General features: G+C 39.0%; 1 protein-coding gene across 1 annotated transcript; it reads right to left on the bottom strand.

The window, feature by feature from the left end:
• Nucleotides 1-1,400: 1,400 nt before the first annotated feature.
• On the bottom strand, nt 1,401-11,756 carry LOC105043841 (protoheme IX farnesyltransferase, mitochondrial). The gene is given in 8 exon segments (XM_010921560.4): nt 1,401-1,974; nt 4,155-4,181; nt 4,184-4,257; nt 4,352-4,477; nt 6,745-6,878; nt 7,020-7,157; nt 10,386-10,515; nt 11,527-11,756. Coding segments are annotated over 7 exon segments (1,023 nt in total). The 5' UTR covers nt 10,515; nt 11,527-11,756; the 3' UTR covers nt 1,401-1,579.
• Nucleotides 11,757-17,129: the final 5,373 nt, after the last annotated feature.

Raw genomic sequence — 17,129 nt, 5'->3', positions numbered from 1 at the left:
CCTTTGGGCTCGCGCCACCTCCCTCTCAATTGCAACCTCCATGCGCCACCATCTCCATCCACCGCGGCCTGCTGAGAACCCTCCAAGCTCGTGCCACCTCCCCTTTCGGTCGTGCTCTCTATCCCTCGCGGCCTGCAAAGAACCCCCCACACCCCTCGGGGCCCGCACTGTCTCCGCTCTTGATCGCAACCTCCACGCGCCACCACACCTCTCCATCGTGGCACCACCTCCCATCTTAGTCGCACCCTCCACGCTCCTCCCCCCCACCCAGCGCCGCGGCTCCTCTACATGCCCTCTCAACAAGCTCAGTGTAGCGGGAATCAAGGAGGTGATGGGAAGCAGACGCCGAGTTCTAACGGGAGACCGAGGATGATGGAGAAGGTGTAGATGGGAGATCGAGTTCTCCGACAATACGGAGCGGATACCGGTGGTGAAGATCAGTAGAATAGAAAAGAAGATCATCGGAGAGCCGCCATAAATCTAAAAATCCATGATGTCAAAGAGAAGAAGAAATATAAAAATCAAATATTTTGATTATTTTTATTAAATTAGATTAATTAAATTTAACATCTTATTTTTAGGTATGCGTCTTAACGGCAAATTTCAATATCGATGACCGCAAACCAACATTGCAACAAATTAAATAGTATGTATATTTAATAAAAAAATTAAAAAATTATATTAAAATAAAAAATTTTAAAAAAATATATTTTTTTAAATAATTAATTTAAAAAAATATATGTTTTTTTTTTTTTCCTTCTCCATACATTATTAAGCAAAGCAAGTCTCACCATAATCGTTATTTTTCACGTAGAACCTTCTTTAATTAAAAGTCTTATAAATCTAAAACTATTTATAATTAAAAGAACCATACTGTTACTAAAATTGTTCAAGCCACAAGATAGACCTTACCCAATAAAAAAAAATACTCACACCGTTCATCGCGTACTTGAAATGGTACATAGACAAGAAATTGATGTTTTAATATTTTATTAGACTTTGTAGGACATGCTTTTCTTTTTATACGAGTCCTCTGACTATTTTAAATATTTTAGCAAACACTCCATGTTTCCCGAGTTGCACAAATTTTCAATTTATGCAAGTGTAATCTTCTTGCAAAATTATGCAGCTCAATCAGACTTGGTATCCTGTTACTTCGGCTGTTTCGGCCGATCACACCCGAACTATGATAAAAGACCGACTGGACAAGAGAAGATACAGCTATGTTAACAGAGCACCCCAAACAATAATAGAATGAACATCCCAAAGTTGGGTCGACCACTAAAACTGGCACCATTTCTGCAAAATTCAAAAAGTAATTAAACGCATCGAGCAGGCGTTTAACGTTTGAGATCATTCCTGCCAACGCATTTACAGCATTATCTATTTCAACAAGAAAATGGCGAGCGATAGGATGGTTACATACAGCCATAAACAAAGAATTATTACGTTTCAGACTGAGGAGGCACCTCCCTCAGCGGCAAGCGATCTTGTTCTACTTTGGAGACAGCATTAAGCAATATGTGAAAAATACACTGCCATAACAGCACCATTTTGGATTGGAAAAGCAGAAGGCAATTCATGGAGCAGGGGAGATGTACAAGGGCGCAGGCAGAAAGGGGAAAGGAGCAACTGATGCATACGCAACAGGTGGGCGGGCTTCAACACAAGTTGGAAATTTTGTCTGGTGGTTCCAGCTGCTGTCATTATTGCCGTTCTCATCCCCGTGCACTTGACTTTCAAAGAAAACTTCATCTACTCTACTTGATTCAGTTGTTGTATGTTCATGTTGTTCATTAGGCAGCCGATGCAACAGCAGTCCAGACATAAAAACAGGAAGATATAAAAGACTTGCATGGAACATTCTTCTGGCATTTTTAGCTGTTCGCTCACGGACAAACAACAGAGCTGCAATGCTCATGGACAATGTAAGGAGCGAAGATTCAAGAGTGAACCACTTGGAAGTGAGACCCCCTGCAAGGATGTTTACCAAATCAGCGAGCGGGACTTTGGAAAAAGTTTATAACTTGCAAAGCCAATAAATAACTTGGCAAAATGTGAAGGTTAAGTAACATGCTACTAGTTATCTGTAAACATATAAATTTTATTTTCCTTGCAAAACAAAGCCTAGGAACATTAAAGTCTGTGCAGGCTCAATGAAGTTCAAGAAAGCAAGAGCCGTGGCAGTATGCTTGTGTAAAATATGTTGATGTTTCCACAGATCAGTTATGCTGATCATGCCTTGGTGCCAAACTGTATGGTAGCAATCCAAATCAAAATGATCCACACCATTTCATCATGATTCTCACATTTTAAATACAGAAGAATGAAAAGAATTTTGAACTAATGGTAGGGATTTTGGATTCTGTAGATCTTTAGACAGCCATAATAAGAACAGCAGTTTAGATCCTTATGTATGGGCAGGATGATCAGTGATAAGAGAGAAAATGGATGGAGATTAAGGGAAAATATTTAAAAGCATGCTTCCTATACAAATTTAAATTTAACTGAAATGAACTTGTGATAACAAAATCTGTGATTAAGAAACTCCCAAGGGACAACTGCCTTTGGCAGAGTGCCCCAAGGTACCTCATTTAGGCGATAAGCCACCAGACCCTAGGCGTGTGACAGCAATATTGCTGGGACGGTCTAGGCAAGCCTGCCAGAAAGGGTGCTCAAGCAGACCAAACGGTTCAGATATCTCATGACCATGAGCCAAAAGTTCATAACCCATGCTAAATCTCCATATGATGTATTCCATACATTATGCACCAGAGACAAGATTGGCGGGCCCTGGGCAAGAACGGAGCAAGGCTTCTGAGCAGCAGGTCTTAGCATGGACCAGCAACAGCAGGGGGAATTGCCCACCGGCTACCAGGCAATCCCAAAGAGGGCAGCAAGAATAAAGCACAAAAGGCAGGTCCTGGCCCTTTCCTCTTTCTCATCTGAAACTTCCTATACTCCTGCTATGGCAACAAGCAACATGGCTAACAGCTATTGTCATCATGGTACACTTTTATCTGATCCAAATAAAAGCTCTAGCAAGCTCTTAAAGCAGCCCTAATCCCCTCAAAATCCAATCTACTCTGATGTACTCTAATCTCCCCTTCTGTTTTATTTCACCTCAAATATTTTTTTTCTTTCAAAACTATGGTAGGATCGCTCACCCCAGGTTCAAACCTTGGTCCTCTTTGGGAGGGGGATGCCGACCAGCTGGAATAAGGCTGATTGGCCATCTCCAATATTCGTTTAGACTTCAAAAGAATCCATACGGAGTGGGAAGAAGACAATGTTTAATAACAGGGAACTTCATTCATCTTTTGAGTACAATTTATAAGTCAAAAAGCTATGATAGAACACAAGAAAAACATTAGTGTCAATGATATTCACTATTTAAACCACTACAGCACCAATGTAACACACACCCACACGTAATATTCAAGAAGAAAAGAATTATCCATCTTTGATCAAGAAGGCATTATGGCAGTGATAATGGAGAGGACAAGCAGCTAAGATATGTATTATTCTAATGACTTTGGGTCCAGTTAAGGTCAAACTGAAATAACTAGTAATAATAGCGGTGTGTTCTTGGCAACTACTCTTCCATCAAATATTTTGTAGTTTCTTGTGGTAAACTTGAAGTTTCAAAAGACTTGGAGTATCATATTGCAAGCAAGAGTCTTGAAAAAACAAACCTCCAAAACACGCTGTGCCATGTTTGCCATATTAGTTACTAATGCATATTCAAAGGGCGACAAAATGTCAATTCGGAAGAAGAAAATGCTTGGCAGAAAAATTGTGAAGAAATAACATGTCCCCTCAGGAATGGTTACGATATGTTCAACAATCACATAATACACAGAGGGCAGCATGTACTATGGGGGTCCCAGATACATAAAAAAAAAAAAAGGTTTTGTATGCATGTGCTACCCTTTGTCTATAAAATGAGGGTCCCAGATATCCTCATATATCATGGAGGAGTTGGGAATGGTATCTTTTTACTAGTGTTATCTTTTTCATCTCACTGAAACCTTGCAGCATTGTACTAAAGAGATTGTAATATATGATGTGGAAAGAATTAGAAAAGTAAATTAAGCTACAGCATGAATAAAGTCTTTGAAGCAGGAATGACTGTTCTATGTACTGGAACTTACAATCATGTGCCAAGAGTCCAAGAGGAAAAGATAAAGGCAGTTCCGAAAGGACACCAAAGCAGTTCTCCTACCAGAGGCATCAGCAAAAGAAAACATCCGAAACCTGGATCAAAAAACCAATGGTGGAAAATTAGAACATGGTATATTTGTCAATGCATAGTAATTTTTTTATTTAAGATCAGTGAAGGAGAACATACCCTCCCGCAATGTAGTCATTGCGACACAAGTACGCAAGGGCCATAAAATGGGGTAACTGCCAAAAATATAGAGCAGCTGGAAGTATCATGGCATTAGGTGATATATCACCTGAAGCTGCGGTCCACCTATAGGAAAATAATAATAATAATAATAATAATAATAATAATAATCATGAGCTATGTGAGAGCATTGCTAGAAGGAAGTATGCATTGCATGAACCATGAAAACTGCATATTCTTCCAGAATTCATCATATTACTAGATATAACAGCACTTGAATAAACCTTCCTGCTAAGGCCAGGTTTACATCCTGCAACAAGCAGGCTGGAAAGGGGTGTTTTAAAGTGGAGAATGTGTCAGACTGTCAGTTGGTGTATCCAAAAGTTTGGAGGTTCAAATCAGTATATAATCTAGCCTACAAGTTGCAACAAGCAGGAAAGAAGCCTCATGACATTTTATCAATCTCTTGATCTCTTCTTTCATATATCTGCGCACATGATTTAAACATATAAGCTTCATTAAATAGACTCATCAACACTCACGCTTTCTCAAACAATCAAGAATCCACATACCATATATTTCATATTACTTATAGATAGTTATCAATATTTGGTGCCAATTATGCCACCTGCTGCAGGATAGCAATCTTTAGCAAATTGTTCCACTTTTCTACCACTTTTCAAGCTACTATAACATATTAGTGCATTGTCTATCACAAGGTCTAGTATGATACAGTATGCCTACTAGGTTACGGCATAGCTTCCATGACGACACAAGGCTAGGTGACCCTTTTGTAACTCTCAGCAATGGTACTGCTCGAAATCACACAATATTAGCTGGCACAATGTGAAACGGTTGGAACCAGTCAGTTCTACTTGGTACAGGCTGGTTAAGTCCATTCCAATACCATACCAAACCTTGGTATGGGCCACTATGAGGTGGAACGACAAAGCATGGTCGATCAAGATTTCAGATTTCAATGCTCATAACCAAAGTTTAAATTGCATCCCAACTACAAGCTAGGATCTGACAATATTCTGTTTAAGATGTTTGCCAAAAAAAAAAGCCACAATTAAAAACATGTCAGACACAAAATCACCAGTAGATAACATGATATATATATATATATATAATATAATATAATATGCACACACATCCCCCCCCCCCCGCCAAAAAAAAAAAAAGAAATTAATCTAATAACATGACTTTCAATATTTATGGTATATTGGTATTAATCATATATATTGAAGTAACATACTTGAATAGAATCAAGCATTGCTCATTTCCCATCATGGATATAGCTTACAATAAAATGGTTCTACAGAAAAAAAGTATCAGATAGAATCAGAATGCAGTGGATATAAGTGCAGAAGTCCCTCTAGGTTGTCATGACATCATTGCAGGCTCTGATAGTCAAAGGTCAAAATTAGAGATAACAGGGAGGGCTGTAAGGTTCTGTGGATAAAAATGTTGGCAGTAGGGTTCACATAACTGCTTTAATTAATAAAACAGCTATACGAAAACATTAGTCATGTTAGTCATGTAATTCTCCAATGAAATCTCAAATAGTTCCAAAATGTACATCACAAGTTCTTCCATTATTTTGTGACTATTTAATGGTAACGAGAATTTTGAATATTGACAATCATATGAAAGCATACATTGATGTAGATGGTTCATAAATTCATTATGAACTCTATTAGATTTTATTTTCTAATCTTAATATTACCCAATTTATATTATCCACTTTTCTCTTCCTAGTCTTTGTTTCCCTTTAACATCATCTGAATTTAGATCTCCAACATACTACAAAATTTTGGCCAATTCTTTTTAATTATTGCTCCTGCTAATTTAATATTGAGTTCCATAATATCCAACATCTGAAAGAACATTAATATGGGTTCACATTAAAATGCCTCCTTGAACTAAGTAGAATGAATAAGATTTCCACACATGGTAGCTGAAGGATCGAGTGCATTATTAAGACTTCATCAGAATAGCATCTTATCATCGGTTGGCGTAGGTTAACAAATTTTCAGCAAGTGAGGAAGAAAGTAAATCATATCAAAGACCATCTACCAATAAATAAGATTACTTGTGAGTCTTATAATTAGTGATGTGCGACCAGATTATCCGTATGTGTGAGAGAAACAAGAGACACTTGCAGAAAATAAAAGAGATTTGTATTTTGGTCCTTGTGAGGGTAGTTATTCTTTCTACATACATTCTTTTGTACTTTTGAATAAAATTCTCACTAGCAGATTAGAAAGAAGGGTTTTAACAGATTATGTAAACCAGAAATTAGCCAGCATAATGTCAATGTTCTTTCCAGATTGCAATTCCAGCACAAAAGAAGTCAATAGGAATCCGATTAGACCAAAAAAGACTGTTACCCGAGAAGCGGAGGAATAGCACCAACAACTGCTCCAACCCATGTATTAACTGGGTGTATTTGTTTTAAAGGAGTATATAGAAATGCATATAGAACCAGGTTAGAAGCTGCAAGCCCTGCTGCCAAGTAATTAGCCTGCAATAACCTTGTCAATGAAGTTATGCAAATATTAGTTCTCATTTCATTTAAGCATAAAAAACCTCCACAAAGAAATCTTAAAGCGGATATTCTCAAGAAATATCATATGACCATTAGTAGAAGAGAGTATTATGAAACCTTGCAAGCCAGCAAAGTTGTGCCAGCAATCCCAATACTAGATGCCCATATGGCTGCATGAGGAACGGTAAGGCGCCCAGAAGGTAGTGGCCTTTGCCGTGTTCTTTTCATTTTAGCATCATTTTGTACCTCAAAAACCTGACACAATCCAAAAAAAAAAAAAAGCTCAAAACAAGCAAACATCAATTTAAGAATACAATTTACATGCATCTCAGTATCAACATGCAATAATGACCAGTTCAAAATGTTGTATTACGAATCCAGATTTAGACCAGAGTCTTGCAGTTAAAAATTCAAGCATCATACAGAATGAGATGTGAGAAGCTGCTGCAAATGTGCTTGTTTTGAGCAGCTTTATGTTACATGAACTCGGGTTCACATGTCAGGAGTGCATGTGCGTCCACGCATTGGAACCTTTCAATGTCTAGAAATAAATTCTTACAATGCATGTCCAAGAGTCATATCAATATCCACGTTAATTTTTGGGTGCTTACACCTTAGACTACATCAAAGGGTCCGGATAACATAGGAGCACCTTAGTGGTACACAATTGTTTGGTCACTAATGAAAAGGTGATGCAGCTACTTTATATGTAATGATGGTTCCAAATGATCTTGTAAAGAGTACCACCCCCAACTCAAAACCCAATCCACACACCAAAAAAATAAATGAATGGAAGAACAGATAAACAGTTTTGAAATATAGAGTTGGGCTACTTGACAATTCAACCAGTCCATTGCGAACATCAGAAGTTAAACTCATGTAGCCATACATTACAAGATGTGCTACGGTAGATACCACTAACAAAGTTGTAGTTTTATAGAAAGATCTTTAGTACATAGGCAGAAAACAGGTAAGGTATGTTATACAGTGTCATTGGTCAAGATGAGAGTGGCATGCAAGAAGGTAGCTAAAGTTTGATACACATACTTGGTATCTTCTCCATTAAGTTACAAAAGGATTTTCCTATAACATTTTGGTAAAAAATTGTATAAATTGAATATTTGCAATCTAACAATTACCATCAATTGAATTGTCATCAAGAAATTGTTTAGTTGCCCATAAGTGGGCAAGAGGAAACCTACTTGACCAAAGTGCCTTCAGTGCCCCACCTGCTGAAGTCACTTCAAGTTTAGCTCCTCTAAAAGCAGGAAAACATTTCAGGCCACTTCAAGGCAATCAAACACCCACAACAACTTCCTGCCAAGGTTCATTGTATCGGTACTAGGTATGGTACCCTCGATACAGAACAGTGCACCCTTAGTATCCAAACAAGGCTGAGAAGCCTTTTTCTCACACCCAAACAGAGTGCCACCTAAAAGTTGGGCAATACATGTAGGCACAACATGAAATCGGTGGAATTGATTAGTTCCACCTGATACAAGCCAATTCAAATCCTATGCTATATTGAACTTGGGTATCCATCAAGACCTTGCTAGTATGGCATGCTTGGTATCAGGTGCTACAAGGTGACATGGTGAACCATGCTTCCTGCCTACTTGAAGTAACTTCAAGTGCCACTTTCAAGAAATTAAGGATGCTTTAGATGAAGGCTCATATTCTCAATTTCTATAGCTAGTCTTTTGTTCGACTTTCCAATTGTTATCCTAACCCAACAACTATAGCTACTTAACCATCTATTTTGTCTCCTAATCCCCATCCCAAAACTGCCAAATTAAACTACCCTTCCTCTCTAATAAACCTATACCAAGTCGTCCCCTCCCCCCCCAACAAAAAAAAAAAAAAAAATCCAGCACCCAGAAGTTATCCCAGTGTCATTGAGCAAATCACTTTAGTAAAACCATCTGCCGTGGTGGTGCTAATGACTTCCAATATTTAACTTAATCCCGTACTAGATGGTTCAAGCCATGCCGAACCATATTGGCAGGAAACCGGCCCGATTCCGATGTACAAAACAGCACGGCGGTTGTTTCGGAGGGAGATAGAAGAAAGAAAGGAAGAGAGAAAGAGGAGAGAGAGAGGAGAGGGATACGAAGAGAGGCCATCAGAGGTCATCCGAACTCTTGCCAAGCTCAGTAAGGGCAGAGAGAGGGAAGGAGAGAGAGGGAGAGCCTTACCGAGTGTCCGGAGTTGTCGGAGGCTTCCAGACGGATGGCACTGCCGCCGCAACGTCTCCGACGGCCGGCGAGCCCATGCCAAGGGATTTAAGGGCGATCAAGGCGGGAGGAGGGCCTTCATTTGAGGGCAACCGAGGTCGGAAGAGGGCAAAGGCCCTCCTCCCGCTCTCAGGTCCTCTGGCAGCCTCTGGCGACCATCGAAGGCCTCTCTTTCTCTCCCTTTCCCCCTCTCTCTCTTCCTCTCTTTCTTCTCCCTCTCCCCTTCTCTGCCCTGTCGGTTCGGTCCGACACAGAATGGTACGCATCCATACCGAATCAGACCGCCAACCGACCGGCATGGGCTCCGATTCAGCGGTCCTTGAGTTCAACCATGACTAATCAACAAGCAAAATCATCTTGCTTTGCTCGAGCAGATCATGGTTGCCAAGTCTCTAGGTGTCCTAATGCATAACTCTTTTTTGTTTTTTTTTGTACATGTGGGCAATCACACCATTCTAGTGTGAGTACAGCCCAAAAAGTCAGAAAACAAAACTAATGCATGACTCTTCAAGTCATCAAAAATTCAACATTTAGACACTTTTTTATTTAGTACAAATAATATATATAATATTCATGATCAACAACAACACTAAGTTAAATATTTTTCTTTTATTAATTATCCATCTTATACCTAGAAAAAGGAGAAAATGTTGATATGTTTCACTCGAATGCCCTAATATTTTACCATAATATTAATTCCACTTAGAAAGACTAAAATCTAAATGGCATCACTTGCATCAAGTAGATAATTAAATTAACATTTCAATGTGCCAAGCATCAATGCTTCTTGAAAAAACTATGATGTTACATTTTAAAAGTGCCACAAAATGGTATTATGCCATGTCAAATCCATTTTTTAAGTTTTTACCAATCTGAGCCTCTCAAAAAAGAATTAGCTGTTTGTGTAATACATAATCAGCAATAATTTCCATCCTAAAAAGATCTTCAAATGCAAACCTTTTGTTTCCAAAATCTAGTGTTAGATAGAAAAATGAAGTGATTGGATGAGCAGGAATGTTAATGTATTGATGTGAAAACTTTGAGTTAAAGTTTGAGTTGGACATTCTTCCAACCATTGCATGACATCAAAACCGACAGTTTCAAAATTATAGTTTCATGCTGTGTTGCTGTAGCAATGATTGCTCAAGCTATAGTACAAGCAGTCATGCAATGTAAGCATCAAGTGGAACAACATGACCAAAACAGGCCTTGAATGAGAACATTGTCTAACATGATTTGAGTCGCATACCTGGTTTAAAGAGTTTGCAGATGCTGCAACCATCATGGTGCCAGTACAAGTGCAACAAAGTCCTTCAAAATCAATAACATTGCCGCTCCCAAGAACATAGCCTGCCCCAGAAGTTGCAACAACAAGCATGCTGAAGAGAAGCAACAGACAGGAATGTTAACTCATACAACATTGAAAGACTAGGAAAGCCAAGAAACACATTCAACCTTCGGAAAGAAAGATTAGAACAATTAAAAAAATTCATCAACTCTGCCAATGATGAAATAAAGAATTCATGCAGGAGCCTACAAAAAAAAAAAAATGTTACAATACATCATACGGGATCCAATAAGCACACATAAAATACATTCATGATTAATCACATGCCACTGAAAGCATCAAGCAGGCAATTAAGCCAATGGCATTTTAAATTTTAAAAATACTTACAGATTAAACTTTTCAATTCTCAAATATAAGCCAGACCTGATCTGAAAATCTCAAGGCTGCAATTTAACTTTCCATCCAGCTAATTAGATTGTGGATATGATCGATTTTTATTAGCATGTGCTGGAAGTTAGGGAAAAAAAGGGAAAAAAAAAAAACATAAAAACCAATGCAAATGTAGCAACCATCGCTGTCAGATGGATTCAAGGAAAATAACATTGATCATGTGAATCACGGATACATGTTACATTGTCGTTGGATACCTTTCCAAAGACCGTTGGGTATATGTATATATATATATATATATATATATATATATATATATATATATATATATATATATATATATATATAATCTCTCTAGGTGAAGTAACAACCTAAAAGTATCACCTTCAAAATCTAGAGTTCATTAGTATAACATGGTGTTAAGAAGCCAAATACACAGAAGGAGAACAGAGTCTATAGTCTAGAGAGAGCGGGCAAGACAAGATTGACTGATGACAGAGTTGCAAACCGTTTATTGCTGAGAAACTGCCCTTGCCCCAAGCGAAGCTTCTTTAAGTTCTATCAAACATAAGATTTGCCAAACAATCCAGCGTGATCATCACTTGTGATACGCATGCTAAACTCGACAATTGCAATGATGCCGTGATGGAAATAATATCTTCTTCAAACATAGAACAAATATATTTATCGACGATTATTTAAAGCGAGAGACCTGAGGCGTGCTTTGGAGAGTTCCCAGTAGCATCGCCCGTAGTGATGAAGCGCATCAGAGGCGTCTCTGGCTTTCCGGGAGATAGAAGACCACGCTGTTCGCCCGGATCCGAGGACCGCTGCAGCCGCGCCGCCTCAGGGGAGAACCGGCGGAAAACCCGGGGGCTTTTCCCACTCCCTCGGCCGGCCTCCCGAGCCATAGTTTCCACGGATCCGAGGAGGAGTGGATGCGCGACGCGAGGAGAAGCTCCGCTCCCCGGCCGACGAAGCCGTGATCGAAAGAGGGAGAGCAGGGAGCGATCCACGGAGGTGGGAAAGGAGGGCAGAAGGCGACGGAGGAAGGATTGGGGTTAGGGTATGGTCCACGTGAGGAGAGGAGCCTCGAAGGGAGGCTCCTCGCGGCGGCGCCCCTCCACATGGCGACGGCCGAGAGGGTAGGACGCGACGCTCGGAGAAAAGAAAGGAGAGATCAAGAAACTGGGAGATGGCCCTTTTTTATTTACCTTTTGCCTTTGCGGCGAAAGTCTATTACTGCGATATTAACCTTAACCTCCCATAGGCGGTTTTATGTAATTGTACTTTACCGACGCAAGTTCATCCCCCCACACTAAGCATTTTTATAAAAATAACATCCTAGAAGATCTTAATCCGCCCCTCCCGACACCGCCAACCAAGGGCAAGAGGTTTTACCGATGTCCGTTTAAATTTTCTTGAAATCTCTTTCTTTTTGAAGTAATTTTGTCCATAAAATTCTAAAATGTGGCTTAATATCATATACAAACAATCCCTACTTGAGTATCAGTTACCGATTATGGTTCAAGTTAAAAGTTTGGGGCCCAATGCAAAGTGTATGGAAGTTGCTTGTGCCTGTGAAAGCTTTTTTTTTTTTTTGGAGTTACTATGGAGAAAGATTCCATGTAAACAGTTGTTATACCACCGCCAAGGCATTTGATCAGGGAATGAGCTTAACTGTGAGTTATGTTCAGCTGAAATGGAGAACTGTTTGCATGTACTAATCCATTGCCCCTTTGCTCAAAACTGTTGGCGGCAACCATCAAGCATGGATGCAATGTTCAATCCAACCTCTTTGTTAGAATTGATGGTCCTCACAACCAACGCTTTTGGTAGGGAATAGGACTCAATCCATGGCAGCCTCATGATTTGGTGGCTGTGGACAACGAGAAATGAGCGGCTGTTTCGGCCTTAAATCGTAACATTTATATAGCTAGTAAGATCTCCTTACATTCTCTCTTGGATGCTATTCTATGACATAGATTCATCTTCTTCGCAAGACATTCAAGCATCTGGTGCAACCCTTTCAACTAGGTGAATGCCTAGCTTTATGATGATTCTATATAGTAGTTGCCTTCTCTTGATGTTCTGAAGGTAAACTTTAATGGATCCCTTCTTAATCATCAAGTTTTAGCTGGATTTGTTATCGGATATGCTTGTGGTAACTTATTATGAGCCGCTAATAACAAAATTTGGACTCCTTTTATTCCATTTGATGAACTTATAACGGCATGAGTGCGGATGAATTATGTCATAAATTGGTTTCATTTGATGTAGTTATGGTTGGAAAGGGATTCATTTGCTACCATCTCATAGATTAATGCAAGCCAAACATCCAAACTATAAGAAAATCCCTTCTTAAAAGACATCCTATGGTGGAAGTGGCTACTGTTTGCTTTAAGGTCAGCCGCATTCTACAAGGCCATAGGATGATTGCTTGGATGATATAAGGAGTGCATGACCAAAGCTTCTTCTTGGATAATTATTCCTAATTATAACTCATATGCCGATGCTATGGCGTATGTTACTCTAGACCTTAATTAAGCTACAAGTTATACCTCCTACCTATACCTAAAATACAATCTCTTCCTTTGATGTTACAAAAAAAAGAAAAAAAAAAGAAGTTGTTTTTAAGAAAATTCAAAAAAATAAAAGTATTTTCGGAAATAATCTATACACAAATACATCAATACATCCTTGTGGGCCTTTTCTCTCTCTGTAATAGAAAAGTATGCTAATTAAGTCGTACGAGAAGTAAAATAAGACAAATGAAAATATAGGGCAATGCTGATTCTTTTTTATTTTTTAATAAGTTGGTATTGGTTACCATGATGCAAACTCCTTAATTTAACAACCCACTCCTTGCATCACTATGTTTTCATCATCTGCATGCAGGATCTCTGCACTTACTATACTTTAGCAAGTTGACGTGAGATAGGTAAAATTTTGGTGGAAAAACTACATACACTTAAGGGAGGAATTCTTCTCTTGAAGAGTTTCCATTCAATAATTGATTATGAATTATCCAATCTTTGATGAAACACTCAGCATGGTGACTTAGATTTTATTTTATTAAAGGAAAAATAAGTTCTCTGAGTGTTCTTGGATTTTATTTTATTATAGGAAAAATAAGTACTCTCTAACACTGGTGACTTAGATTTTTTTTTTTCAAATAAAATAAGTGCACTAGCCAATGAATGTGTTTGTCGAATTGCATATATATTGGAAAGAAAGACAACATAGGGATCATAACCTTCGCCTTCCATGTTCCTTCTTATAAATATGGCGTGGACCAATACCGTAACTTAGGATATCTTACATGTACCCAACATTAAAACCAAGATACCAAAGATTATAAAAAGAAACATTATCTGTCACTTCTTATATGAAATTATATAGAAGTTCTCTTTTATAATGGAATACTTTGTTTGATTTACCCACTTAAATTAATACCTCCTCCCTGGAACTCTTAAGCCATTGAGCCGAACACCGTGATGTTGAGTCAATCCACGCCTGGTACGTTTCTACTCAACAAAAGTAACGAATACTGGTCCTCTCTGTCTGGGTGGGTTCCATGGATATTTTCCATACTCCCCATGTTTTCTTTTCGTTTCGAATGGTCCAAGTCAGAGACCGGCCGCCTGAAAACAAGAGTTCTCTACCCAAATAATATTAAAACAAAATATTTTTATAAAATTAACATCCATTTCAACTTATTTATAAAAATAATATAAAATTATAAAATATCATTTAAATAGTATTATTTGATAAAAAAATATATTTAAAATAGCATTTCTTCGCTCCACGTTATCTCCTCCTCCCGTGGAATCAAAGGACTCAAAAAAAAAAAAAATCATCATTTGTAATGACGTTTTTGAAAGCACCATTTTAAATGGCATTTTCAAAAGTACTATTTGAAATGACGTTTTCAAAGGCTCTTATGTCCACCTGTGGAACCTCACCCTTTCTCCGCCCGTTCAGCACCGATCCCGCTCCGGTTGCTCCGACCGATCTTCGACGAGCTCATCGTACCGATAAGCCCCTCTTCCTTATTCTCTCTCCCTCTATCGACAGCGGCTGGCCTCCCACCCCCCCTCGGCCGGCAGCAGCTCCGCCCCTCCTTAGTTTCGATTGATGACGATGAAGATGTTCAAGAAATACTGACATTTCATTTGATATATTCAGAATATCAATTTTTTAAATTATATATTAAAAAAGAAGATATACCGAGCTTTGGGTACTATAGTCGGCTTTTAACCCAAGAGGACAATACTCCTGGGCCTTCTTTGCTTTTCGTAACTCCTATGGTGCAAACCGATATTGTTGAGACCATATTTGCTGAACAATATTTGACTATAGTGTTGAGGCGATGGTCAGTGTTTTCTCTTGAAGACGATGACTGAAGAATAGATACAATCTTCGAGTAATTGCACTGACCATATCTGGAGTCATCCTCATTTGCTAAACAGGTTTCATACCCTCCATAGACCTAGAATGTCCTGCTTCACTCCTCCTCCTGAAAAAAGATCCTGCTTCACTCCTGGATCTTTCTTTCTCAGCTGAAATATCTTCGTCCATATGTTCTCTCCTTCCATCATTTCTAGTCCACTCACTATCAATTTTAAATCAATGCATTCTGTGCAGGGCTCCTTCATTGATTTTGCTACCTCTACTTAATTTCGTTGATTGTTCACCCTGAATTCTTACTCCATAATGTTTAAAGACATGGATTAACATCATGGCATAAGGCAGAGATGTCTGTGCCCTACCCACCGCTTCTTGCATAATCTTAATTATCATTCTTGAGTGGGATACATTTGACTACAAGATACATAATTGCTAAATCTCCTCTGTTATAGTATCAAATCCTCCAGCTCGAGATTGTATAATCCAGCAAATAATTACATAAAGTAGTCTCATTTCAATATTTAAGTATCTTCCATGAATTCTCTGGAATTGACCATGATCCTCTACCCCAATAACAATTTCTACTCTTGTAGTTTTATCTCTTCTACTGTCCCGCAGCTCACCTATGGTTGAAAGTTTTAAAATTTCTCTTAGTATTTCATCATCTAAATAAATTTATTTTCTCTTAATTAAAGATGATACGGTATGTTCTGAAATATTCTCACAAATTCTCTAATTAACTTCATGAATATTGGGGCTTCAGCAGTGCAGATAAATTTTCATCCCATGGCTCTAATTAAGTTTGCAATCTCAAATCCCTCCGAATCTAAAAAGTTTATATCAACAATATGGCTGCTAGAGAGAATATTTTTAACACTTACTGGAGTTCTCGGAAGAGGTGATATTGAAGGAGGAGTTCTCGGAGGAGGTGATCTTGAAGGAGGAGGAGATGGTGCTTCGCTTGATTCTCTTCCCCTTCCCCTTTTGCTTTCTTCTCTCCTTCTGCTTTCTTTACTTCTATTTGCTCTCTGGTGTTGGGGAAGACGCATCTTTGAAGCATGGCGAGAAAAAGATGGAAAGAGGTTTTTAGCTTGAGAAGGAGATTTTTCGTTTGGATTTAAGATGTGAGTGGAGATGGTTGTGAAGATGAGAGCTAGGGATTTTGAGAGAAATGGAAGGAAAAGAAGATGAAGGAGTGGATATTCCGAACTAATTCGATGATTTGAAAATATATAAAAATAGTGGAAGAAGTCGCCTAAAATAGATCGGATGTAGTCGTCTAAAATCAGAAAATAACTCAGATGTAGGCACCTACATCTAGGATGTAGGCACCTACAACGCAGATGTGGGCGCCTACATCCCCTACAACCCAGATGTGGGCACCTACATCTGCGTTGTAGGCGCCTACAACCCAGATGTGGGGCCTACATCCCCTGCAACCCAGAAATGGGCGCCCACATCTGGGTTGTAGGCACCTACAACCCAGATGTAGGCACCTATATCTTGATTCGGCTCACTCCTGTTGGGTCATGGATAGGTCGCAAGAACTTTAGGTCAGATTATGAAAACTTTAGATCAGGTCACAGCATTTGGGTGCCAAGCAAATCACGAGTGCCAAGCAAGTCACGGGTATCTGCAACATGCAAGTGCACATTAGGATGTAGGCATCTATATGAGATGTAGGTGCCTACATCCTCATGCAGGCACCTACATGAGGGATATAGGCGCCTACATCCTCATGTAGTGTCTCTGTCCCTTTCTTTCTGTGTTTTTTTTTTTGCGTAAGTGCACATGAGGATGTAGGCACCTACATGAGGATGTAGGCGCGAACATCGCGCCTACATCCTCATGTAGGTGTTTCTGTCCCCTTTCTTTCTGTGTTTTTCTTTCTATGTTTTATTTAAA

Source organism: Elaeis guineensis, chromosome 4 (assembly GCF_000442705.2).
Source record: "Elaeis guineensis isolate ETL-2024a chromosome 4, EG11, whole genome shotgun sequence".
Taxonomy (NCBI): Eukaryota; Viridiplantae; Streptophyta; class Magnoliopsida; order Arecales; family Arecaceae; genus Elaeis; species Elaeis guineensis.
This window is presented reverse-complemented; position numbering and strand designations above follow the sequence as displayed.